The 23,491-nt window shown below is 51.2% G+C and overlaps 3 protein-coding genes across 5 annotated transcripts in view; 1 reads left to right on the top strand and 2 right to left on the bottom strand.

The window, feature by feature from the left end:
* LOC122432858 (poly(A)-specific ribonuclease PARN-like) overlaps positions 1 to 23,491 on the bottom strand; it is an 853,726-nt gene that overhangs the window by 316,504 nt on the left and 513,731 nt on the right.
* NTAN1 (N-terminal asparagine amidase) lies at positions 1,945 to 16,596 on the top strand. 3 transcript variants are annotated; one of them, XM_043455130.1, is made up of 10 exons: positions 1,945 to 2,121; positions 8,870 to 8,972; positions 9,049 to 9,114; positions 9,399 to 9,507; positions 11,210 to 11,283; positions 12,507 to 12,560; positions 13,082 to 13,135; positions 14,345 to 14,442; positions 15,750 to 15,863; positions 16,246 to 16,596. In XM_043455130.1, exons 1-10 carry the CDS (start codon positions 2,041 to 2,043, stop codon positions 16,423 to 16,425), a joined length of 933 nt encoding a protein of 310 aa, XP_043311065.1. In that variant the 5' UTR covers positions 1,945 to 2,040; the 3' UTR covers positions 16,426 to 16,596. The 3 variants fall into 3 exon arrangements, with proteins under 3 accessions (XP_043311065.1, XP_043311067.1, XP_043311066.1); XM_043455132.1 differs by lacking the exon at positions 8,870 to 8,972 and having other exon boundaries at positions 1,946 to 2,121; XM_043455131.1 differs by lacking the exons at positions 8,870 to 8,972; positions 9,049 to 9,114 and having other exon boundaries at positions 1,991 to 2,121.
* PDXDC1 (pyridoxal dependent decarboxylase domain containing 1) overlaps positions 16,934 to 23,491 on the bottom strand; it is a 53,940-nt gene continuing 47,382 nt past the window's right edge. The window contains exons 17-23 of the mRNA XM_043455120.1: positions 22,822 to 22,993; positions 22,133 to 22,251; positions 21,733 to 21,854; positions 20,532 to 20,624; positions 20,349 to 20,445; positions 19,427 to 19,531; positions 16,934 to 18,736 (exon numbers count right to left, since the gene is read on the bottom strand). Of these exons, the coding sequence (XP_043311055.1) occupies positions 18,483 to 18,736; positions 19,427 to 19,531; positions 20,349 to 20,445; positions 20,532 to 20,624; positions 21,733 to 21,854; positions 22,133 to 22,251; positions 22,822 to 22,993 (962 nt within the window). The 3' untranslated portion in view covers positions 16,934 to 18,482. The remainder of the gene's footprint in view (positions 18,737 to 19,426; positions 19,532 to 20,348; positions 20,446 to 20,531; positions 20,625 to 21,732; positions 21,855 to 22,132; positions 22,252 to 22,821; positions 22,994 to 23,491) is intronic.

Here is a 23,491-nt window from a genome sequence, read left to right as displayed (position 1 = left end):
TTTACCTATTTGGTACCAACTTAAGCAACCTGGAACAACAGACTGGTTCCAAATAGGAAAAGGAATACATCAAGGCTGTATATTGTCACCCTGCTTATTTAATTTATATGCAGAGTACATCATGAGTAACGCTGGGCTGGAAGAAGCACAAGCTGGAATCAAGATTGCCGGGAGAAATATCAACAACCTCAGATATGCAGATGACACCACCCTTATGGCAGAAAGTGAAGAGGAACTAAAAAGCCTCTTGATGAAAGAGAAGAGTGAAAAAGTTGGCTTAAAGCTTAACATTCAGAAAACTAACATCATGGCATCTGGTCCTATCACCTCATGGGAAATAGATGGGGAGACAGTGGAAACAGTGTCAGACTTGTTTTTGGGCTCCAAAATCACTGCAGATGGTGATTGCAGCCATGAAATTAAAAGACGCTTACTCCTTGGAAGGAAAGTTATGCCCAACCTAGATAGCATATTTAAAAAGCAGAGACATTACTTTGCCAACAAAGGTCCGTCTGGTCAAAGCTATGGTTTTTCTAGTGGTCATGTATGGATGTGAGAGTTGGACTGTGAAGAAAGCGAACTATGGTGTTGGAGAAGACTCTTGAGAGTCCCTTGGACTGCAAGGAGATCCAACCAGTCCATCCTAAAGTAGATCAGTCCTGGGTGTTCACTGGAAGGACTGATGCTGAAGCTAAAACTCCAATACTTGGGCCACCTCATGCGAAGAGTTGACTCACTGGAAAAGACCCTGATGCTGGGAGGGATTGGAGGCAGGAGGAGAAGGGGACGACAGAGGATGAGATGTCTGGATGGCATCACCGACTCGATGGGCATGAGTTTGAGTAAACTCCGGGAGTTTGTGATGGACAGGGAGGCCTGGCGTGCTGCGATTCATGGGGTCGCAAAGAGTTGGACACGACTGAGCGGCTGAACTGAACTGAACTAAGCAACCTCAACTGGAGGAGAAGGGCCAGAAGGCTCTGCCTGCTAGGCAATGCTTACTGCAGCATCCTAGAGACATTCTAATAATTTTTGCTCTGTGTGAAGTGAATCCCCCTTGATCATCTCACTATTATGACTTTTCTAAAATTGTTTTGTTCATTGTGGAGTCGGATCTATTTGAATAGTATTGGCTCCAAAGTGAGAAGACTTACACCAGTGTACCTGTCCTCAGTAGGGTCTGTAGGGCATTTTGCTGATCTTTACTCCCAGGGCTCTTAGCCCATCTCTGAGTGCCTATTAAATGTCAAGCACCAAGCATTATTGTGCGTACTTGCGCCCCTAAGTCGCTTCAGTCGCGTCTGACTCTACAGATCCTATGGACTGTAGCCCACCAGGCTCTCTGTCCATTGAATTCTCCAGGCAGGAGTCATGGAGTGGGTTGCCCTTTCCTCCTCCAGGAGATCTTCCCCACCCAGGGATCAAACTCGCTGCTTTTTAGTCTCCTGCGTTGCCTGGGAAGCCATGATCTGAAAGAGATCATTATTAGTGATCTCTAAATGTGTGGGGTTAGCAAACTTCAGGCTCCATTTTTTCATCTTAAAACAGTTTATGTTTATCATTAAATACAGCCCTTTGAAGCAACAAGGCAGATTCGCAGACTTGCTCTAGGTCACTGATGAACTTAGGCAGGCGACCCCAGTGCCCAAACTCAGGCCAGGTTGGCTGAATTGTGAGCCTGGAGCTGAGGGCAAAGGCCCTCTGGAGAAGCGCGGCTCCTCCCCATCCTGCGTGTCTTTCCACGCTTTCAGAACTACATTTCCCAGCGCCCCTTGCGGAGGAGGCGGGCTCCCTCCGGTTTGTACTACGTTTCCCACGGGGCCCTGCGACCCCGCTCTAGATTTCCTTAGCCTCTTGGGACTGCGCCTCCGTAGGACTCCATTTCCCGGAGGCACGCGCGGCGGCGCGGGGGCGGGGCAGAGCGGAGCGGGGCGGGGCGGGGCGGGGCGGGGCGGGGCGGCCCAAGGCTGGGGGCGGAGGGCGGCCCGGGGGTGGGGAGGCCGCTGCCTCCCTGGGCCTGCCGGGCTGGCCGCCTCCGCGATGCCGCTGCTCGTGGACGGGCGGCGAGTGCGGCTGCCGCAGTCCGCCGGGGACCTGGTCCGAGCCCACCCGCTTCTGGAGGTGAGCAGGGCCTGGGCGGGGGGCTTCGAGGCGGGCCCGAGGGAACCCGCAGGCGGGCCAAAGCCCTCCTCAGCCCGCCGCCGCCGCCACCACCAGCTCTCCCCGGAGTCAGGTTCGAAACTTGGCGCAGCTGAGGTGCTGTCGGCACAGCCGGAGCCCGGGCTTGAGGCGTCTGTGGAGCTTTTACCTTCTTTGGACTTCACAGGACATCTGCGGAGGCCCCCCTCTTTTTCCAGGGGAGGGGACGGAGACCCAGAGAGGTTAGGTGACTTGCCCAAGGTCGCCCAGCACCGCGGCTGGAGGACACGCCGGGACCCCTTCTTCACAGATAGGGCGGTCCCAGTCCCCCAGTCCGGATTTTGACCCGTTTAGGCGAATCTGGGCAGCGCCCTGGGTCGCTTCCTCGCCGCGCATCCCCACCCCCGGTGAGCGCAGCACGGTCCTGGGGTTTTCAGGAAGCCGGAGGTTGTTCCGGGTGTGGGCAGGGGCATCCCGGCGGGTCCCCTGGGCTTCTCGCCCCGGGGTCTGGGGCTCCCGGGTATTTTTAGACGGAAGAAAGGGCCCTACGTGTTTTTGCCCCGCTGGGCTGTGTTGAAGACCACACCCTATGGAAGGTTTTTTTGTTTTGTTTCCTGCTTTTGTCCTTAGATAGACCTGTGAACCCTTATTCCATGCAAGAGCAGAGACTGTTTGGAAAACGGTTCTTACTGTTAAAAAAAAAACAAACAAAAAACCAGAACCAAAACTTGCCCAAGATCCAGTTCAACCCATTTCATGAATTTAAGAAATGCCCGCTGAGCCCCTCATGTGCCTTGGTTATGGCTTTTGCCTCTTTCCTTACAGTCAGGGTATGTGTATAGGGCGGGGATGGTTTTTATGGCTTTTAGCCACAGAGTGGCTCAAACACCATAACTGTTCATTAAGTGCCATACAGGGGAATATGCCCCTTTTCACTCTGCAAAGTGAAGCCCAGGAACCTGGCCAAGTCTGTGGGCTTAGGAAAGATATTCTCAAGGTTTCTTCTGTACCAGTTGGGTGGTGTGTAATGATTTTGTCCAGCAGGCTTGTTTTGTTTATTTTCCCTTGATCTCCGCCTCCCCCCACGAGAATGTAAGCTTCCTGAAGGCAGAGTATGTGTCTTCCTTTTGTATCCTCAGAGCCTAGGGCAGACCCTGGCAGTGAATCTGTGCTTTGTAAGTATGTGTTTCACAAACGAGTGAGCAGAATGACCCCTGAAAGAGGAGGCGATGTTCCTGACCAGGGAAGAGGGGACAGCTCTGTGTGATTCTCAACTTCCATTTCAGGAAAGCCGTAGTAATATCAGCCAGCACGTACTGGGCACCCAGCAGACACTAGTCATCGTATCAAGCACGTTCCTTCCTCATGCTGTGTCCCTGCCACACCATTAACGGCGGAAGTTGGGACTGGGACTCACGGAGGGGAAAAGCGGCAGCTGCCTAAAGAACGTAGTGACACTATTTTTATGTCTGTTAGAAAGTTTCTATGAAAGTTAGTCCAGGGCAGCACCCTGAGTGTGGAGAGAAGGGGAATGAGCTGAGATACCAGGAACCCCTAGAAGGGAGGTTTGGCTTCTGGGGAGACTCGGCCCAGAAAGGCTGTGCAGTGGGGACCCGTGTGCCTCACAGGAATGTGGCTGGGGCGGGCGGTCCCTTCCACATGCAGCGGCCTAAGGGGAGAGGGGAGGCATTCCCGCTGGACCAACTGGACTGTGCCCCCTGACCCCGGGGCGGGGCAGGAGGGGCTCCGAGGGCGGGTGACCTGGCTGGTTTCCCTGGCACAGAGGGCAGGAGGGCAGAATGGGAGGTAAGCCGGGAGAGGTCGGTCATACTTAGGCTGCAGAGGTTTAGATGGGTCGTTCAGCTGACACACAGTTTAGAGAAATGAAAGGTTTAATTATTATTTGTTTAATAGTAAGTAGTATCCCCTTGGTAAGAAAATAGACGTCTCAAAAAGAAGAAAAAAGAAATCTGTGACCACAACCATGCTTCACACTTTGGTGACTATCCTTACAGAGGTTTTTCTTTGTATATGACGTACATGATGGAGTGCTGTGTGTCCTGTTCTATAAGGGGTCTTTTTTCCTGCGGCAGTAGGTTGTGAGTATGCAGTAGCAGCAGTTACTAGCCCGTCCACATCTATGTTTAACATAGGATAATAATAACAGCAGCAACGGTAATAGCAGTGCTGTGGAGCTCGCCAGGCATCCCAGCCCTAGGAGGCAGGTGCTACTGCTGTTTCCGTTTTATAGCTGGGGACTCTGAGGGTGGAGTAAGTTGCCCAAGGTTTCGCATGCTGCGGGAGGTGAACCCTGGCGGGTTTGCCTTTGCCTCTAGAGCAGCGCTGCTCAGTACGGTAGCCATTGGCCACAGGTGGTAGTTTACATTTAAAATTCGATAAAATTGAAAAATCAGCTCCTCAGTCACACTGGGCTTCCCAAGTGGCTCAGTGGTTAAAGAATCCGCCTGCAGTGCAGGAGACGCAGGAGATGCGGGTTCGACTGCTGGGTCAGGAAGATCCCCTGGAGGAGGATGGCATGGCAACCCACCCCAGTATTCTGGCCTGGAGAATCCTGTGTACAGAGGAGCCTGGCGGGCTACAGTCCATGGGGTCGCAAAGAGTCGGACACAGCTGAAGTGACATGAGCACACACGCAGTCACAGTAGCCATGTTTCAAGTGCTCGACATCATGAGTGACAGGGCTGCAGGATGATGCAGGGCAGGTGCAGATGCTGCCGTCCCCGCAGAGAGCGCCTTCGCACGGTGCGGCCCGGAGCCTCCGCTCTTACCAGTCTCTGGATGCTCAGAATCCGGTTCCGCAGCGTCTTAAGACTTAATGGTCCCGTGGAATTCCGCATCACGTAGTTCCTGCTTTTAAGCATGTGAGACATTTCTGCTCTTTCCCCTTTAGGAACATTCACAGAGCTGAATCCCTGTAATTATCCCATGGAAGGGCTTTTTGAGCAGAAAAGCCCTGTAACGGAACCAGTGTTTTGAAGCAAGGATGCAGGCAGCCATCGGGAGGATCGAGTGGGTAGGGGAGGCCTGGGGGTCAGGATTGGGGAGCAGAGGTGGAGAGTAGGGACAGCCACTCCCTGCAGGCCTGCTCCCAGTTAATCCTCCCAAGCCTAAGCAGTGGCCTGGTTTCCCAGAGGACGGGATGAAGCACAGGGGCTCAGGCTCTGCCCAGGTCACTCACTCCAGGACAGAGAGGGCGCCCCCCGCCCCCCAGCATTGTCATACTTTGTACCTTTCGCTGGGGGCACAAGTTGCAGGAATTGAGGTGAGAGGGGCATGGGGTCCAGGGGTAGAATTCTCACCTCGCACACAGGAGACCCCGGGCCCTGTTCTTGGCCGCAGGATCATCGTGCTCCCGTTTCTTGGGCTTCCCACGTGGCTCAGCAGTAAAGACGCCACCTGTCAATGCAGGAGATGTGGGTTCGATCCCTGGCTCAGGAAGATCCCCGGGAGGAGGAAGTGGCTACCCGCTCCAGTATCCTTGCCTGGGAAACCCCACGGACAGGGGAGCCTGGAGGGCTACAGTGCATGGGGTCGCAAAGCGCGTCAGACTGAGGGAGTAAACAACCACAACAGCAGGTGTGAGGAAGACGGGACGGAGGTGAGGTAGGGCCTGTGGTGGGAGGAAGGCTCAGGCCCAGGGCTGGGCTGGGCAGTGCTTTCCTACTCGCTTTCCCGCTTTTGAAGGAAGAACGGACAGTCTGGCAGAGGGGTGAGGGGACTTGGTCGTCCTCTGGGGTGCACCTCAGCGATGGGTGAACCCAGGGATCAGTCAGCTACAGCCACGGGCCGCGTTCTGTTGGTGGATGACCCACCAGCCCAGAGTGGTTTTTACATTTTTAAACGATTGGGGGAAAGAAAAGAATGCTTCCTGACACGTGAAATATGAAGTCACTTCGTGACATATGAAGACTCGTGAAATTCAGTGTTCAGTGTCACTCATAAATATTTTCTGGGGATACGGCCACTTGTCACGTGTTCTTTGTTGATTTCACACTGAGGCACTGAGACCGCATGGTCTGCTAAGCTATTTACCGTCTGGCCCTTTTCTGAAACAAGTACACTGACCCCGGGGATGAGAGGACAGTGCCCTCAGACAGGAATTGGGAAATGAGGATGAGCAGTAGCAGGGGAGACTGAGGGAAAAGGTTTGGGTTTGTTTGTGTGTGTGTGTGAATCTGAGTGTTCAGAACATTAAAAAAACACTTGAGAAGCCTGATGCTGCTTTTATTTCAGAAAGGATACGAGTTCATGTAGTAGGACTGTGTGTTTTTGCTCAGAGGAGAACTTTAGCTGATCTTCTTTTCCTTTTTGAAAGTGACGGACCAAAGCAGCGTAGCTGTTTCCCCTTTCAGGCCGTCCTCTCTCCCGGTCACGTGCGCTTCTGTTTCTCTGGCAAACAGTAGGAGCTGTGTCGATCAGGGATGTTGTGATTTGGGGTTCTTAGCTACACAAGCGATAATTCATTTCTCAGAAATAGCTTTGCTTTTGGGTGGTGACTCAGTTGTGAAAGGGAGCGGTAAAAATTTGCCTTGACTCCTCCCTCCCTCTCCCTGAGACGAACCAAAAGAGGTGAGTCTTAAAGGAATGATTTTTAAAAAAAAAAAGGAAATTCTGCAATCTCCTTTATCTTACCTTGCATTGAGGTGAGAAGTGGTATGAAAAGGAAGAGCGCTCACTGCTTTGAGGTGTGGTGAGTTTTTGCACAATCGGCTGCATTTCTTTCTCCCTGACTCGTCCATCGGATCGCACCCTGCACTTCATTCAGTCCTTAGTTCCTCTTTTTTTAGAAAAATATTTTAAATTGACGTATAGTTAATTTGCGATGTGTTAATTTCTGCTGTATTGCAGTGATTCAGTTGTATGTATTTATACTCTTTCTCATACTCTTTTCCATTATCGTTTATTACAGGATATTGACTGGTTCCCTGTGCTACATACAATTAGGACCTTATTGTTTATCCATTCTGTATGTAATAGTTTGCATCTGCTAATCCGCAATTTAATCCTGTCTGAAGTGGTTCCTCACTATTTCCCACTGTCGTTCCTCACTGTAACTGCTGCCTTGCTTCTAATTAGTGGAAGTTTATTAGAAGAGAACTCTCTATAACTCATCGAATGGATTGTCATGTTCTCTTCTATCTCTTTATTTTGTTCAGTAAGCCAGCACTAACCGAAATTAGCCCCAGCTGTGAGGAATGGCCAGCAGCCAGTGTAAGTCTATAAAAATGTTCCCGGTCTAGACAAGTACCTACATGCTCGGTATTTGTACACGTGGTTAGGAAATTGTTTATTGAGGAGTTTACTTGTTGTAAGTAAGAAGGAAATTAGGATACATTTTAGTGATGCATCCATTTGACATTTTTTTAAAAAGAAAAATTTAATTCTCATTAAAGAATTAATTGGGCTTCTCTGGTGGCTCAGACAGTAAAGAATCTGCCTGCAATGCAGGCGATCCGGGTTTGATCTCTGGGTCAGGAAGATCCCTGGAGAAGGGAATGGCAACCCACTCCAGTATTTTTGCCTGGGAAATCCCATGGACAGAGGAGCCTGGTGGAGTACAGTTGCGGGATTGCAAAGTCAGATGTGACTGAGCGAAGAATTAACTGGCCACCTGAGTTTTCCCTGCTCCAGATTTACTACATAAGAATTTATAGAAACTCAGTAGACACCTAATATTACCCTACCTTTTCGTTAATTTGCTTATTTTTGAGTTCTCCTTTTCGGTTTTCTACTTCAGCTTTTTTTTTTTTTTCGGCCACGCCATGTGGCTTGTAGAATCTTAAGTTCCCTAACCAGAGATCAAACCTGTGCCCCCACATGGGATGCTCAGCGTCCTAACACTGGGCCACCAGGAAAGTCCCCTGGTTTCTACTTTAATAGCATAATTACCTCATGGGGCATTTGGAGAATAGAGGAAGGACAGCTGGGACAGTTAAATGACGGGCGTTGGCCTTGTTCCAGCACCATCGTGGTTATATTGCTGGCTTTCCTTCCAGTATTTTCCCCTATATGTAGTTACATTTTTAGCATTGTCGTACTAATAGCATATTTACAGCTTAAATTTTTTTTTCCCCACTCTTGTGTCTCGCTCTTCAGTTTTACATTTCTCAAAACTCCTTTCCTGTAGTCTTCACTTTTTGTGACTGTGCAGTTAACAGTTGTGAGCTGGTTCTGCATAATTTGCTTACCTTTTCTGTTGTCGTCCCCAGCTTCATGACATTCTCAGTAACACAGGGATAAGCGCGTTGGCATTTGAGGTTATTTCCACAGTACAGGTTTCCAGAGAGGGGGTTACTAGGTTGGGGCATAGGGAAGGCTTGGACCCATCCTCATCTTTAAAGAAAGTAAAGAAGGGCTGTAATTTCTGAACTACTCACTCCACTAGTCCATCTGATCCGATTCTCTTTATAGTTGCAAAGAATTGTGGAAAAGGATCTTTGCATCTTATTTCATAGGTTTTAGAATGTTGTTCTCTAGGGCGAAAAACCCCCAGAACTTCCTGGCTTTCTTCATTGTTCTACATGGTAGTGTTTTTATTTATCCCACTGCGCTTTTATTTTAGCCTTTCTGTCAGATAATACACACACCTCAGACCTCACGAGGGTGTGTTTCCACCCAGGGCACACTTTGGCTCTCTCCACCTATCTAGTTACTCAAGCCTCACTAATTTCCATCACTATTTTTTATTTTTTTTTTTTTAATTAAACAGGAAAGAGCCAGACTTCTCAGAGGTCAGTCTGTTCAACAAGTGGGACCCCAGGGCCTTCTGTATGTTCAGCAAAGAGAGCTTGCAGTGACCTCCCCAAAGGATGGTAGGTTAGGAACCAGTGAATTGGGCCTTCTCCCCAAAGGCTAGTGGATATTTTATTTTATTTCTTTTTTAAACAGGCTCCATCTCCATTCTGGGTTCTGATGATGCCACCACTTGTCACATTGTGGTCCTGAGGCACACAGGTATGACGAGAGACACGCAGGAAACGGTTCCTCACCTGGACCCACCGTGTGGGCCCATGAGCGTCTCGATTTGCGTTTCCTGGCTCCGCTCACCTCTCTTCCATCTGCATGGCCCCTCCCCGAGGCCCTGGTCAGATGGGTTGGCTGGGCAGCCCAGACGTCTCTGTTTTTCCTTCTTGCAGGCTGTTCAAAGATGAGGCGGTCCGAGTGGACAGGCGTAGACCTGGGCTGCGCCCCGAGTTCTCATCGGGAATAACATGAGTCGTTTCACCCTTGTTCTTCAGGTAATGGGGCTACCTGCTTGACCCACTGTGATGGAAGCGACACCAAAGCTGAGGTCCCCTTGATCATGAACGCCATAAAATCCTTTTCCGACCACACTCGATGTGGAAGGTGAGCGCCCCACTCCTGCGTCGCGTGATGTGGGGAGCTTGGCCCCGTCGTGCGGAGGACGCTGCCGTGTGCCCGCCGTCGCCTCAGCCGCTGCTCGGGGAGAGCGGGCGCCCGGACTCGGGCCGGTCCTGGAAGGGGGGTCTGACGCTGACCTTGCAGTTGTGTCTCTGACGTTCTCGAGGCCTGTGTGTCAGCCGATGCCTGTGACAGCCCAGCAGCGGACTCTCCCCCTTTCTTCAGGAGTTGTTTGTTGACCGTTTCCTGTGAACCAGAACTGCTTACAGGTGCCAGGGGCCTGTGAATGGAGGAGGCAAAGCCCTGCCCCCCGGGGGCTCACAGTCCACGGGGAGGAGACGTCAGCAGGACGGGATGTAAAGGAGCGGGTGGGCTGTGAGGAGAAGGAAGCTGGGGACGAAGAGGGTCAGTGTTCAGACTGTGTGCGAGAGCTGGCGCCCGCCTGCTCACAGTGACGGAGAGCGTGCTCACCTGCTTCCCGGGTGCGGCCCCGGGGTGGGCTCTCAGGAGCCATGTGGCTCCTTAAGGGCGTGCCCGCGACCCCAGCCCGGCTGTCGCCTCCCCTTTCTCTCCCATCACCCGGCCTGGCAGACATGGCTCTCATCTTATTCGAAGTCTGGGGCAGCAGTTCACTGGGATGAACTAGTCTAGTCATACACATGTTCTTCAAATCCCAGGGATTTAAGGAAGGCCTCCTCGCCGTCGCGGTTTCCTAGTGGAACACAGATCCGTTTTTAAGTTTGACTCTCCCCCTGCAGGGTCTGTGACGGGCTGGGCCGGCCTCGACCTTGTGTGCTGTCAGGACGCTGAGTCTGGCAGGTTATGTGGCTGGACCCGTGCCCCGGGCCGTGGTTCTCAGCACACGGTGTGAGAGAGGGGAGTCGAGGCCACCAGACGCGCGCGCTCAGCTGCTGACGCGCAAGGTTCTGGGGCCTTCCTCGGGAGCGTGCTGCCTCAGCTGAGGGAGTGTGAAAGGTGGCCGCACTCTGTTGAGCGCGGGTCCCCAGGTTGTCACAGGCCGAGGACGGGTTAGCAGAGAAGCAAGCGTGGGAAACACAGGGTTAACAGAGGTGATGCGGTTTTTCCAGCTACAGGGTTTCCTGGAGCTTTGCTCTGCTGCTCTGCGTGGTGGCTCCCCTGGGAGTGGGCGAGGCCTCCCAAACTTATTTAACCCCAAGAACACTTTTCTGTCTCGTGTGGCCAGTGTTCAGGGGGACGCTCGGAGGAAAAAGCTGGTGTCATAGATAAGCATGTGCTTCAGACACCAACCCAGTTTCCTTCTCTGTAAGACGGCGATGAGACCCCCGTCTCTCCAAGATGCTGGCCTCCTGGTGGTGGAGGTGCGCCCGCGCGGGGCCCGATCAGTCCCGTCCCTCCCCGGCCCTGCACCCCGGGTCCTCAGGGGTCACCCTGTCAGGCCGAGACTTTTAAGAGGCTTCTGACGCGTCCCGCTCAGGGCGGGTGAGTAGTGTGACGTGATCGTCACCTTCCAGACCAGGCTTTCTTACTCTTGCCTTCTGGTGGCATCGTGTTTGAGACACAGCACCCCTGGGCCCCCGGGCAGAGCCCCAGTGCGTGCGCCATGGCGTGAACGGGGCCGGGAGCCGGGAGCTGAGGCTCAGGGCAGAGCCAGGCCTGCCGGGCCGAGCCGTCCCCCTCTGAGCACCCCCTCCCGTCTCTTTGCCAGGCTGGAAGCGCACCTCGTGGGAGGCTTCAATGACGACAGGCAGTTGTCACAGAAACTGACTCATCAGCTCCTTAGTAAGTTCACGTTTCTCCTCAGATCTGATAAAAATGTGTACCTATTTTTGCTTAAATGAAAATCCCAATTAGTACAGAACGTACGAGGGGCGCACCTGCTGGGAGCCACCCAAACTGCTCAGCTCGGAATCTTCCATAAACACCGGAGGGTGGAGAGCTAAACGTTTAGAGCTCACGGGATGGGGACAAGGTTCCCCTCAAAACAGCAGGTGATGCCTCACAGTAAGCCTGTGAATTGTGTGAAAAAAACCACCCTCCTGCAGAAATGTTCATGTTAATCTGCAGAAAGTTAAAACCCTGATAATAAGGGTTTTATTATCCTTATTATTTTATCCAAAGATAAAAACCCTATCTTTTCTTTGTTAAATTAGCAAATACTACCATGAGAAAAAACGACGTTGTTCTGTAATTAACCATGAAGCAGCAAGGTGGGCGTGTCCCTGCAGTACTTTGGTGGAACCTTTGGTGGAACCTGTCAGGAAAGCCTTTTGGCATCATGATCCATCACAGACCCAGTAATTTCTCTTTGGAGAATCTTTTCTCAGAAAATTAATCTGAAATGTGCGTAGAGACTTACACCCGAAGGTGGGCAGTATAAGATTATTTACAACAGGAAATAATCTAATGTCCATTAGTAGAGGCATAGTTATTCATGCCATTAAAAAATATTTAACGAAGAGGTTTGAATTGCGTGGGAAAATAACACGTACAAACAATCAGGATGTGAAATTGTCTACACGGTGTCTGAGCTCAGCTGTGCACGGGCAAACATGGCAAGACATACACTGTTAAGTGCTAGGATTATCAGCAGGAAAAGCCCACGCACTTACACCTTCAAAACCCACATACTCCTTATACCCATCTGTATTTTCCAAATGTTTCATAATGGTCAAATTTTTTTTATGACCCATAATCAGGAAAAAATGTTCTTTAGGAAAAGGTTAAAATCTTATGACTCAGTTTGTCCTGCCAGCCTCTCAGAATAGGGAGAAGAAAGGAAAGTCTCGGAGGAAGTTTTCTCTGGGCCTGATGCTGGGAGCACGTCTGGCCCTCGGCAGGCAGGGTGCTTGGCGTCCACTCATTGGTCTCCGCCTCCGATGGACAGGCCAGGCTGTGGTCTAAGGGTGGTGGTTCCCACGCTCCATCCCCCTCTTGACTTGCTCAGTGTGTGCTCTGCTGCTTAAGGGAACTTTTTGACATCAGTTTTAAAATTCTCATTGTAGGTGAATTTGACAGACAGGAAGACGACATTCATTTGGTGACACTGTGTGTGACAGGTGAGCCCCGCCGTCCTCCCCGGAGCAAAGCTGTAGCTTTGGGGGACGTTCTGCCCTCACCCTGAAGGCAGGCCCAGCGTCTGTGCCTCAGTCGCAGTCAGCACGTGTCGTTGGCTTGCTGCCCTCTCCCAGCTCTTCTCATATCTGCTGGCATGGCCTTCACTGCCCTCCACATCCAGACCCCGCGCAGCCTCCACTGAGATCCTGATCCCCCACCCCTGAGGGCTCTCCTCTGACCTCCTCGGGATTCTCAGCAGCCTCTTTCATTTCCTGGGAGAAGAGCTGCCGCCACGCGTGTGGGTGGCCGGCGGCTCGGACTCTGGAGGGGCAGTTTGTTCCAATAAGCTGACCGCCCCGGGGCTCAGCTGGGAAATGGGGACACAAGCCCTTTCATGTTCTGATCCCCCGCCTTTGCAGGCAGGGAGGGCTCCTTCTTGGCCTCTGTTTATAGAAAATGAAAACAATTATTTAGTATTTTTTAAAAACTAGATCTTAAAATTCCTTTTTTTTTAATGTGTTAGAATTAAATGACCGGGAGGAAAATGAAAGCCACTTCCCAGTAATTTACGGCATTGGTAAGTAGCGCGTTGGGTGGAGGGTCTGTGCTCTCCTCTGGTTAAAGGCCGACTCTGCAGCTGGTGGGCCCGCGGCTGTGAGTGTGGCAGCGCCTTGGGCCCAGGTCCTGACTCCTCTCTGGATCTGCTGGGCGAGCCTGGGCAGGGAGCTTACCTTCTCTGACCTTATGTCTATGAGAGAAAAAATGTCCACATCCTAGACTGAAGGGGAACAAGGTAGCAAATATAAAGCTCGGGCTTCGGCCAGTTAGGGGACAGCACAATGTCAGTGGTCTCTGCTCCCCCGAGAGGCCCCTCTGCTTTTTTCCTCGAGCCAGAGCTCTGGGGGCTGGAATGGGGCGATTTGAATCTTCTTATACTCAGGGAACTAATTACGGTTCTGATGGAGAGTAAAGAGCCTACAAAGCAAAGTGAAACCATCAGGCTAAAGAAAACCCAGAGTGTCCTTCCTCCTGTGACAGCCCCAGGGACTCCCGAGGCCTTAGCAGGCTGGGACTGGCTGTCTGTCTTTACTGTAAGGATTTATTTGGCTGCATTGGGTCTCAGTGGTGGCACGCAGGAGTTTTCCTGCGGTGCCTGGGCTCCTCTCTAGTTGAGGCACCTGAGCTCAGCACTTCCGCTGCGGGCCTCACTGCCCTGCTGCGTGTGGGTCTTGGTTCCCTGACCAGGGATTGAGCCCAAGTGCCCTGCATTGGAAGGCAGATTCTTAACCACTGTACCGCCAGGGAAGTCCTGAGACTGGCTGTGTCTACGGAGGGCTTCTGCCATATCCACAACATTCGGTTTATCTGGCAGGGTGTTCACTGCTTTATTCTCTGTACTTTGTATGTCAGAAATAGTCATAACCAACACATGCCACCAACCTTGGCGCCGATCCCAGGCCACGTTTGCAGCCTTGTCTTGTCAAGGCTTGTCTTCCTTGTCACAGGGCAGAGCAGGGAGGCCTTGCCACGGGCTGCCTGAAGAGATGGCGCGTCTCCCGGGTGGGGGCGGCCCTTGGTCTGGAACCAGCTCTTACCGAGTCCAGCTCGGGCCTCGGCACTTCTCAGGGAGATGCCTGGCCAAAGGGTTGCATTCTCCCTTCCCAGAAAGGGAGAGACTACTGACACGTAACTTTGTTCAGTCCCATCACGGGTGATGGTATGAGTGTGAGACTTACCAGCCCCTGTGGCTTTTGCCAATTGGAGTCGTCCTGTCGTCCCTCAACAGCTGTCAATGTCAAAACTGCGGAGATCTACAGAGCCTCCTTCCAAGACCGAGGTCCGGAGGAGGAGCTGCGGGCCGCCCGAGCTTTAACAGGAGGACCAGTAAGTCCGACAGCATCTTGTGTTACAGGGTGAAGGGAAACGGGGGGCATCAAACTCTAAAGCCTTGAGCTTTATCCACCTTGGAAATGAAAAGTTTCTGATGGCTTCTGGAAAGCTGCCCGTGATCAGGAACCACCACACATTCACAGCACGTAGAGAAGAGGAATGTTTCAGGTTAGAATTGCAAGACCCCGGTTCTCTGCCCTGAAGATGTTGGGGATGTATGTGAATCCCCCCCCACATCCAGATCCAAACAAAATGAGCCCCTTGTACCTTGTAAGAACCTTACCAGTGAAGTTACTGCAAAGAAAGGAGAGCTAAGCGGGGAGAAGAGGTTTCTCTCTTCTGTTCTGCAGGTCACGTTGTCCCCAGACGAGGTCACTGGAAAGCAGTTTGCTGGGATGAGTTGATGACCCCAAAGAATAATCAGATCAGTTAAAAAGTCTGATTGCCTTTGGGTCTTTTTAGTTAACTAACAAACACCTTCATTTTAAAAGTTAGGGGAAAAAAAATAAGACTTACACACTGTTTGAGGAACGAGTGAAAAAATCGTTTAAAAACGTGTAGTGTGAAAAAAACAAATCGCATCAGAGCACCCAAAAGAAGTCTGCTTGCTTAGGAAAAGCTGTCATTTTCACTGGAAACGTCTGGACCCAGAGGGCTGTTTTGCCAGCCCTTTGACATTGTTACGTCTCCTTTCTCAATCTCTCAGGGAGCAGAAGAGTCTTGATTTAGCTAAGATTCAGGACATATTTTAGTCTCAGTAACCAAAACTAAACATTGCTGGTTAAGCTGGAAACTACCATTGGCACATTTGAGAATTCAGGGAATTGATCATTTGGCAGATTTTTACCAATTGGCTTTTCCCTTCTTTTGAGGGGACAACAGGCATGTGTGGTTTTAAGCTCCAAGATGACTGTGGGTGTGAACAAGGAGGCAGCGAGGGGCATGGCCTTGGGTCAGACATGCGGGGTCTGCAGCCCAGCCCTGACGCTTACAGACAGGTGACTTTGGGCAGCAGGCCCATCTGTCTGAGCCTCACGTCTCCAACCAAAATGGAAAACCACCACCTTCCTGCCGGATTGTTGTCAGAACTAAACAAAATGATGTCCGTTGCCCACAAAGTGCAGGACCAGACCGGTGGGAAGTAGTTAAGTGGCAGCTTGTTTTGGTGAGACAAAACCTGAAAGAAGCTTCTCTACCAGATAAATGCCTTAAGTTCAAGACGACACGGGAGCTTGCATTAAAGGCGGTGTTTCTGCTGATAACACTCCTTAAATTCTGCCCCTGAAATGTTCTTTTTTTAGATGATTAGCATTTACGATGCAAAGACAGAGCAACTTCGTATAGGACCGTATTCCTGGACACCGTTTCCCCACGTGGATTTCTGGTTGCAGCAAGAGGATAAGCAGATACTAGAGGTGAGCGCCTACAGGCTGGGCACCTCTCTGGCCCCTGGTTCCCTCTCTGTGGAAGAGCGTGTAGACGAGATAGCAGCAGCTTTCCCTACCGTGTCTGTGGAGGGCGCCACCCGCAGACCCTGCTGAGCTGCTCCTGACGTCAGTCGGGGGTGAGTGGATCCTGGGTAGATGTCTACACAGCAGAGCAACAGGCAGCCATCTGCTTTGTTCTCGTTAACCCAGGACACCTGTGTCTTATGTAACTTTACAAATTATATATATTTATACAGTGATCTGAGAACAGCCTGATGAATGTGTAATGAGCACAGAGACACTCTCGAGAGCTTTGTCAAAGTAGGGAACAGAGCAGGTTCTCCTCTCACCCCAAATCTTGTTTTTCCAGAACCTTTCCACGTCACCCCTGGCTGAGCCCCCCCACTTTGTTGAACATATTAGATCTACCTTGATGTTTTTAAAGAAACACCCTTCTCCAGCTAACACACTGTTTCCTGGGAACAAGGCTCTACTCTACAAAAAAAATGAAGATGGCTTATGGGAAAAGATCTCTTCCCCCGGAAGCTAAAAATAGGAATTACCAAAGAAAGCACCTCTCTGACACAACAAAAGACCACTGGCGGGGGGGGGGCAGGGAAGAATGTGAACTTGGAATCTTTATCTGTTGAGTCTTAGGTATCTCTCCTTACTCAGTGTTTTTCAGATGACTTTAAAATAAAATCTTATTTTGGCAAAGGCATTTGTTTAGGTTTTCTTCTTGGTTAGTATTAAGAGGCCTGAGGAGAAGCTGGCTTTCTCACTGTTCTATAAGCAGCTATTTCAGATACTTGGGTAAGTCTTTGTAATTCTGCTAAATTAGTGAATAAAGGAAAAATTGTCAGTCTGTTTAAAATGCAGTAAAATTCGGCGAGAATTTATATATCTCAGATTTTTCTTAACCTCAAAATACTTTAGAAGCATCAAATCAAACCTGATATTATGTATTTTTAGAAACCTTTATTCTTTTGAAGTTGCTATCCAAAAGGTAACGTTACCATGCCCAATTAATGCTAAGATTTATGAAGTGAGCTACTGGGAACAATTTCAAGAACCTTTATTGAAACCAACATTCAAATAGTATCTCAAGGGTGAAATTCTGTTTCAGCAAAACCAATTTAACAATTTCAAATATATATAAAAACATTTAAAAATTAATCTTGTTAAAGGTGATAATTTCCCCTTCCCCCGTTTTATCTGCTATACTTCATCGCACCAAAGAAACAGGGAAGACTTATTTAATCATTCGCACCAGGAAAAAAGGAAAGGAAAAGTGTGCTTTGACAAGTGCCAAATGTCAGAAATCACATCAAATCAGAGTGTAGTTATAGGCTTAATATGGCGTAACTAAGGCTTTCAAGTCGACAGTCCCCAACCCCATGTGAATGCCACCATCTTAAGGTCTCCCATAGCTTGACTGCTGGACTTCAAAGGCACAGGGGCCGCTGCCGATGATAAAGGAAGTGACGCAGTACTTAGAGACGGGCAGTAGTTCAGGGGTTACTTCAGTTACTTCAGCAGTCGTCTGGCTTGATCAGCCTAAGACTGCCCCTCTGGATTTTGTTTCTGAGTTGGGCCCAAAGGGCTGAGCTGCTATGAACAGATGCTCCAGAAGCTCCCGTGAGAACAGGTCAGAGGTGGACTTAAATTTAGAATTTCAACATAACGAGGTGCTACACAGCATATTTAATATGAGGCTCTTAAGAGCAGCATCTGTGGAGTTTTCAGATATTAAACGTAGAAATAGAAATGAGTACAGTCTGTACTTCTGTGCCAATTTAAAAGCTTTACCAGTATTTAAAAATATACATATATATATATATAATATGGTTGAGAAGAGTCTTTACAGTTACTCTGAATAGAGGAGTCCTTTAATTTGTTTACAAATAGCATATAAAGGGAGACGCAGACTGGCGGCAGAGCGCGTCAGACAGAAGCAGTGCTGGGTCCAACCTGACCTGCCGCCGCGTGAGCGGACACGGCCCTGACCGACGCCTCGGGGGCAGCAGCAGTAGGGGTGCCGGAGGGGGCTTCGGACGCTCCTGTTTACAACCCCGCTGCGCCCGCTCCTGAAGCCGGACAATCCAGCTGCATACTGCGACCTGATCCAACTAAACACCAAGTAAGACAGATGGCAGAGATCGCCGTCTGTCTGCAGCAGGGCCCCAGGGAACCCAGAGAGTTCTAGAAAGCTGTCTCACAAGAACGTACTATGTACAACCTAGTAACGTCTTACATGTGTCTGTTTAGAAAGAGAAGCGCAAGTATTTCAAGTGGCAGGCACTTGAAATTCTAATGTTTCTGTGAATAAAAAATGTTTAAGGTAACGGGGGTGGGGGAAATGGTATTACTACAGTTGGGTAGACAGAAACAGTAGTTGTTGGTTGTTCTACAACACCCACAAAATCAGACACATCAACTGCCATCCCAGAGGCCTGACTCTCAGGCACATTTTTGTGCAACCATCCCAGTTAAGCACAAATAACAGTAATTTCTCTCATATCAGCATGTGGCACGGTTCACATTTTCAGAATAACTTCATCTTCCCTGAAACAATATTCAGTACAGTCTCCAAGCAAACACTGAGTTTTATCTTAAGCTCTCTGGCTCTTCTACCTGCGGGTGGTCACCTTGCAGGCCCTGGGCCCCGTCCTGGGGGGCTCCAGGCGGCTCGGCTTCCAGAGGGGCGGGCGCCCCTGGGTGCCGCTTGGGGCTGTTAGCTTCTGAGGCCTCTTGCCCCCCCGACAGTTGCTCCATCTTCTCTAAGTCTTCGATGTGACTGACTGAGCTGGTCTCGCTGATGGCATCCGAACCACGCAGGGACCTTCTAAAAGGCTTTTGGCCTAGAGGAGATCAATGAACAGCACTCACGGCTCAGGAAAGGGCACCCCTGCGGCAGGAGCCAGCTGTGCTCTAAGGATCTGTATTTAATCAGCAGAAATCCCAGGGGTCCCTGGCTCTGAAGCATTAAGTGATGAGGCGAGAAATGAGCGCTGATGTGACACTAACATGCCCCCAGCGCCAGGGACTTTGAGGGAACCCCGGATGGGAGAAACTCAGAGGAGTGGACACAGGTGGAACGTGACGCTCCACAGGTGGCTCCCCAAGGCTCAGAAGTGGCCCAAGGGGCAGAGGCGTGCGTGTGCACTCAGTCACTTCAGTCGGGTCTGACTCGGCGACCCCATGGACTGTAGGCCGCCAGGCTCCTCTGTCCTTGGAATTTCCCAGGCAAGAACACTGGAGTGGGTTGCCATTCCCTCCTCCAGGGGACCTTCCTGACCCAGGGATCGAACCCATGTCTCTTAAGTCTCCTGCATTGGCAAGTGGGTTCTTTACCACTAGCGCCACCTGGGAAGCCCAGGGGCAGGGACCGCTGTTCTTAGATGGAGAAAAATAGAACTTCTGGTTGAAGAACCAAGAAGACAGAAGAATGCAGGTCATAAAAGCATTATGGGAGGCCAGGGTCTTTTCCCCAGGGAAATACCAACACCTTTCTTCAGTGGCAGTGAACTCAGGCATGGGGACTGACATACCTGGAAGCCTCTGTTTAGTGCGAGTGCCTGTCGGGGTCTGAGGTGGTGTGACCCCCGAGCCTTGCACTTTGTAGACGTACGTGTGTTCCGTGGACTCCAGGGAGCCTGCAGGAAGGCGAGGGAGGTGTGGGGTGAGCGCCCAGCGCAGGCGGAGGCCCATCAGCCTCGTTCCCACGAGCTTCCTGCCGAGGCTCCAGCTCCCCTGAGCCAGCTGCTGGCGGCTGGGCCATGAGCGTTGGCCCCGTGGGGTGTTCCAGCCTTGTCCCCCCAGCCATCCTGTGTGCGTGTGAAAGCAGCCACCCTGCTGGGTGGCCCGAGCGTGCCTGGAGAGCCAGGCCCTGGTGGGAAATGTCCTTTAGCAACAAGGAGCGGACGCCTCTCGGCTGAAGGCTGAGGCCTGGCGGGTTGAGAGTCAGATTGTCCCCTGCTGCCCTGTGACCGTGTAGCCGTCATTTCTTGGGGAAGGGCCCAGGTTTCGAGAGCCTACTCCACTGAGAGCAGGGGAGGAGGAGCCTGCAGTTCAGTGTCCTCTCCCCCACACCGCAGCAGCTGGGAATACTCGCTGTTTGAACTGAAATGGCTCAGACTGCAGCCTTTCGCCTGCCCCGTGCAAAAGCAGCCCTCGACGGGGGCGAAACACTAATGAGAGCTGCAAAGAATGTTAACGCTGATCTGAACGGACCGCTGCGTGGGCTCGGACCCCAGGAAGCGGAGTCTGCGGGGGCACGGGCATGTGCCTCTGTGCTGCTCCAGCCGCCGGGACAGGAGAGGAGGATGAGAGTCCCAGGCAGACAAACCTCGCCTCCTCTCAGGTCCCGGCCCAGCGCCTGGTGTGAAGCCTGGGACGCAGACATGGCTCCTCATCCCGGGACACCTGGCCAAACACCCAAGATGCGAGAGAGCGGGAGGAAGGTAGGCCTACCTGCCGTCAGGTTGAACGTCCTTCCTTTTTGTGACGCCTGTACTGGAGAAAACCAGTTCAGCACGGATCCGACCACAGGGATCTGCCGTAACACCCCCTGCAAACACAACCGTTGCTCAAGGCCATCGTCCGGAGGCCAGCTCCCAGCCTGAGTCCAGCCGGGGGCCCAGCCTGGAGCCTCACCTCTTCCAGAAGCCGCTCCTCATTTGCCTTCTGCAGCTGAACCTGAGCTTCTTGGATTCCTTTCCGAACCACTTCTGTCATGTTTTCCAGAAGCTGTGTTAAGACCAAGAAAGGCATTATCTGTTCAAGCTGCTTGCTGGGGTTCTACAACTATAAACACAGCACTGGGGACATTTTTCAAAAGTGTGTTAGTAACCGGTACTTTCACATGTCAGTGTGAAAATATAGCAGAAAATCAAATAGAAGAGGTCAAGATGCTAAAGGAGGGCTAGTGCTAGGTGCCGTGGTGACTGGCCTCATTTGCCAGGGAAAAGAAAGAACTTCCCCTATGATCTGAACGTCCTACCAACAGGAAACGGACACAACAGGGGCTTCCCTGGTGGTCCAGTGGTTAAGAATCTGCCTTCCAATGCAGGGGACACGAGTTCCATCCCTGGTCTGGGAACTAAGATCCCACATGTCTTAGAACAACTAAACCTGCGTGCCACAACTGGAGAGCCGGCACTGCAGGAGGACCCAGTGCAGAAGGAAAAAATAAGACACGGTGCTCAACATTCGTGGAAACAGAGGCAAAGGTGATATAGGCGGGGTTAGAAAAAACTTTAAGAAGCCCACCCGTGAACGAATAAAGTTGGCTCCTAGGCTCCATTTCAAACCCCTTTTCTTCGCATCCCTCCTACCAAACGTGAGTCACATGACACAGGTGTCCGCCTCCTCTCAGGCCAGCCTCCTGCTGGTCCCTTTAACCTCCCTTTGAGGGATTGCTAACGACTCACACATCTGCTGTGGAGAGTGTCCCGTAGGCCTGACAGCCTGGTCCTCTGTGCCAACTGGCCGAGAGCAGCAGGTCTATTACTGGCGGGATGTTCTGTTATCCGAAGCACCATCCCATCCAGCCCCAGGACCAGCTCTGACCAGCTCCCGCCTGGCCTTGCGGGGCAGAGGTGATATGAACGCATCTTCCTTGAATGCACATTTACCACCTCACTTGCGCATATGCGTCTTCCCCGGGCTGGCTCATGAGTTCACTGAGGGCAGGGACTGCCCTGGTACCTGCTCAACGCCTGGCTCACAGGCGGCCTTTAAACACTTGGGGAAAGAATGAATGGACAGACATTGCCGAGGGAAGCTTCTTCCTTCATGACTCCAGCTAGTTGCCCAGGGAAAACCCAAAAAAGGAATGAGGCACAGATTTACGGACCCTTGAGTTCTCCTCGATTTCTCGGGCTGTGACTGCGATGGTCTCCACTAGTTCGGAAACATCGATGTCATCACTTGCCATGCCAATGTAAATACAGCTCTTCATGCTTTTATACTCAGGGCCTGTGGGCAGAAACAACAGACCAACTTGGTTCCGAAGTCCGCTGTCACGAGTCAGACACGGGCCATTCCCTGCACACCTTATGGCCAGGCACCGGGCAGCCTCCCCGAGGGGGTGAGGACATGGATCGACTGCGGATTCGGGACCCAGCAAGGCTGTGGAAGGGGCAGGAAGCTCTCTCATGCTGTGAAGAGCTACACCAGTTAAGCAAGCCCAACTCCCTTTAGGCCAGTTAGAAAATGACTTCCAAAGTCCACAGCTGGCTTATAGCAGTAATTACCCATTTTAAATGTAAGGTCAGATTCCAGTTCGTTTAACTTTTTCAGGAGCCCAGCATGGATTTTTTCCCCTTCTGGATCCAATTTCAAACTGCTCTTGTCATCATTAGCGTGTTCATACCTATAAACAATATCACATAACAGCACTTCAGTAATCTAAAATAAGTGTCCCTCCAGACACAGGATGACAGGTGGGGTAGAAGCTGATGGAAGTTACTAAGAGTGTGGAAGGAGACACAGGGCAAAGGAGCCACTCAGAGGGTCTCAGGATCAAACCTTAAGAATGTCCCAGGGGAGCCCAAGTCTCCAGGTGCATGAAATGTCCAAGGAGGGGTGTAGTCTGGAAGCCCCATCGCTCGTAAGGGGAACAGGAGGCTTCGCTCATCCCAAGAGGGAATGAAGGGACTCAGACGCCCACTGAGTCAGAGGCTGCAGGGTTTGCCCCCACTGGGAAGTGGCTCTCCTGGGTGAGTGTAGCGCTCTGTTCACGCGTCAGTGGCGCACTAGTAACTTCCAAGTTGGCGCAGAAAGAACACACGGCAGCTCCTGCTTCAGGAGTGCGTGCTGGGCCGCGTGCGGTGTGCTCTTTGAAATGCCCAGGTCTAGGTGAACTTGCATCAGGCACTAGTGCTGTGACTACACATATTCACCTTAGGTTTTAAGCTGGTTCACACCCACGGTCTTACCGTACCTGACAACTCCTATTCCTGGCCAGTTGGGGTCATCAACGTATAAGAGGCCTGCCGTTGCCATCACCTCCTGCTTGAACTCCTCTCGCAGCTGCAGTGTACAGGTCAGGACCGGCAGCTTGCTCTGGACACAGGCCACCAGCTGATCCACATCCTCTCCCCGAGTCCCTAAAACTGGACACGTGCACAGAATGTCAGGGAAGCGCTTAAGGAATGGCTGGAGATGAGGCAGCTGTGCTCTCACTTCCGCCATCAGAACATCGGCAGTTCTCAGTACAGCCAATCAGCTGCAGTTGAGGAGTCAAAAAAAAAAAAAAAAGCCACTAAACCCAGATACGTGAGGATATGAGATACATGAGATACATATGGATGTGAGAGTCAGACCATAAAGAAGGCTAAGTGCCAAAGAATTGATGCTTTTGAACTGTGGCGTTGGAGAAGACTCTTAGAGTCCCTTGGACTGCAAGGAGATCCAACCAGTCCATCCTAAAGAAAATCAACCCTGAATATTCATTTGAAGACTGATGCTGAAGCTCCAATACTCTGGCCACCTGACGTGAAGAGTTGACTCACTGGAAAAGACCCTGATGCTGGGAAAGATTGAGGGCAAGAAGAGAAGGGGGCAACAGAGGATGAGACAGTTGGGTGGCATCACCGACTCAATGGACATGA

The sequence above is a fragment of the Cervus canadensis genome, chromosome 32 (genome assembly GCF_019320065.1).
Source record: "Cervus canadensis isolate Bull #8, Minnesota chromosome 32, ASM1932006v1, whole genome shotgun sequence".
NCBI lineage: Eukaryota > Metazoa > Chordata > Mammalia > Artiodactyla > Cervidae > Cervus > Cervus canadensis.
This window is presented reverse-complemented; position numbering and strand designations above follow the sequence as displayed.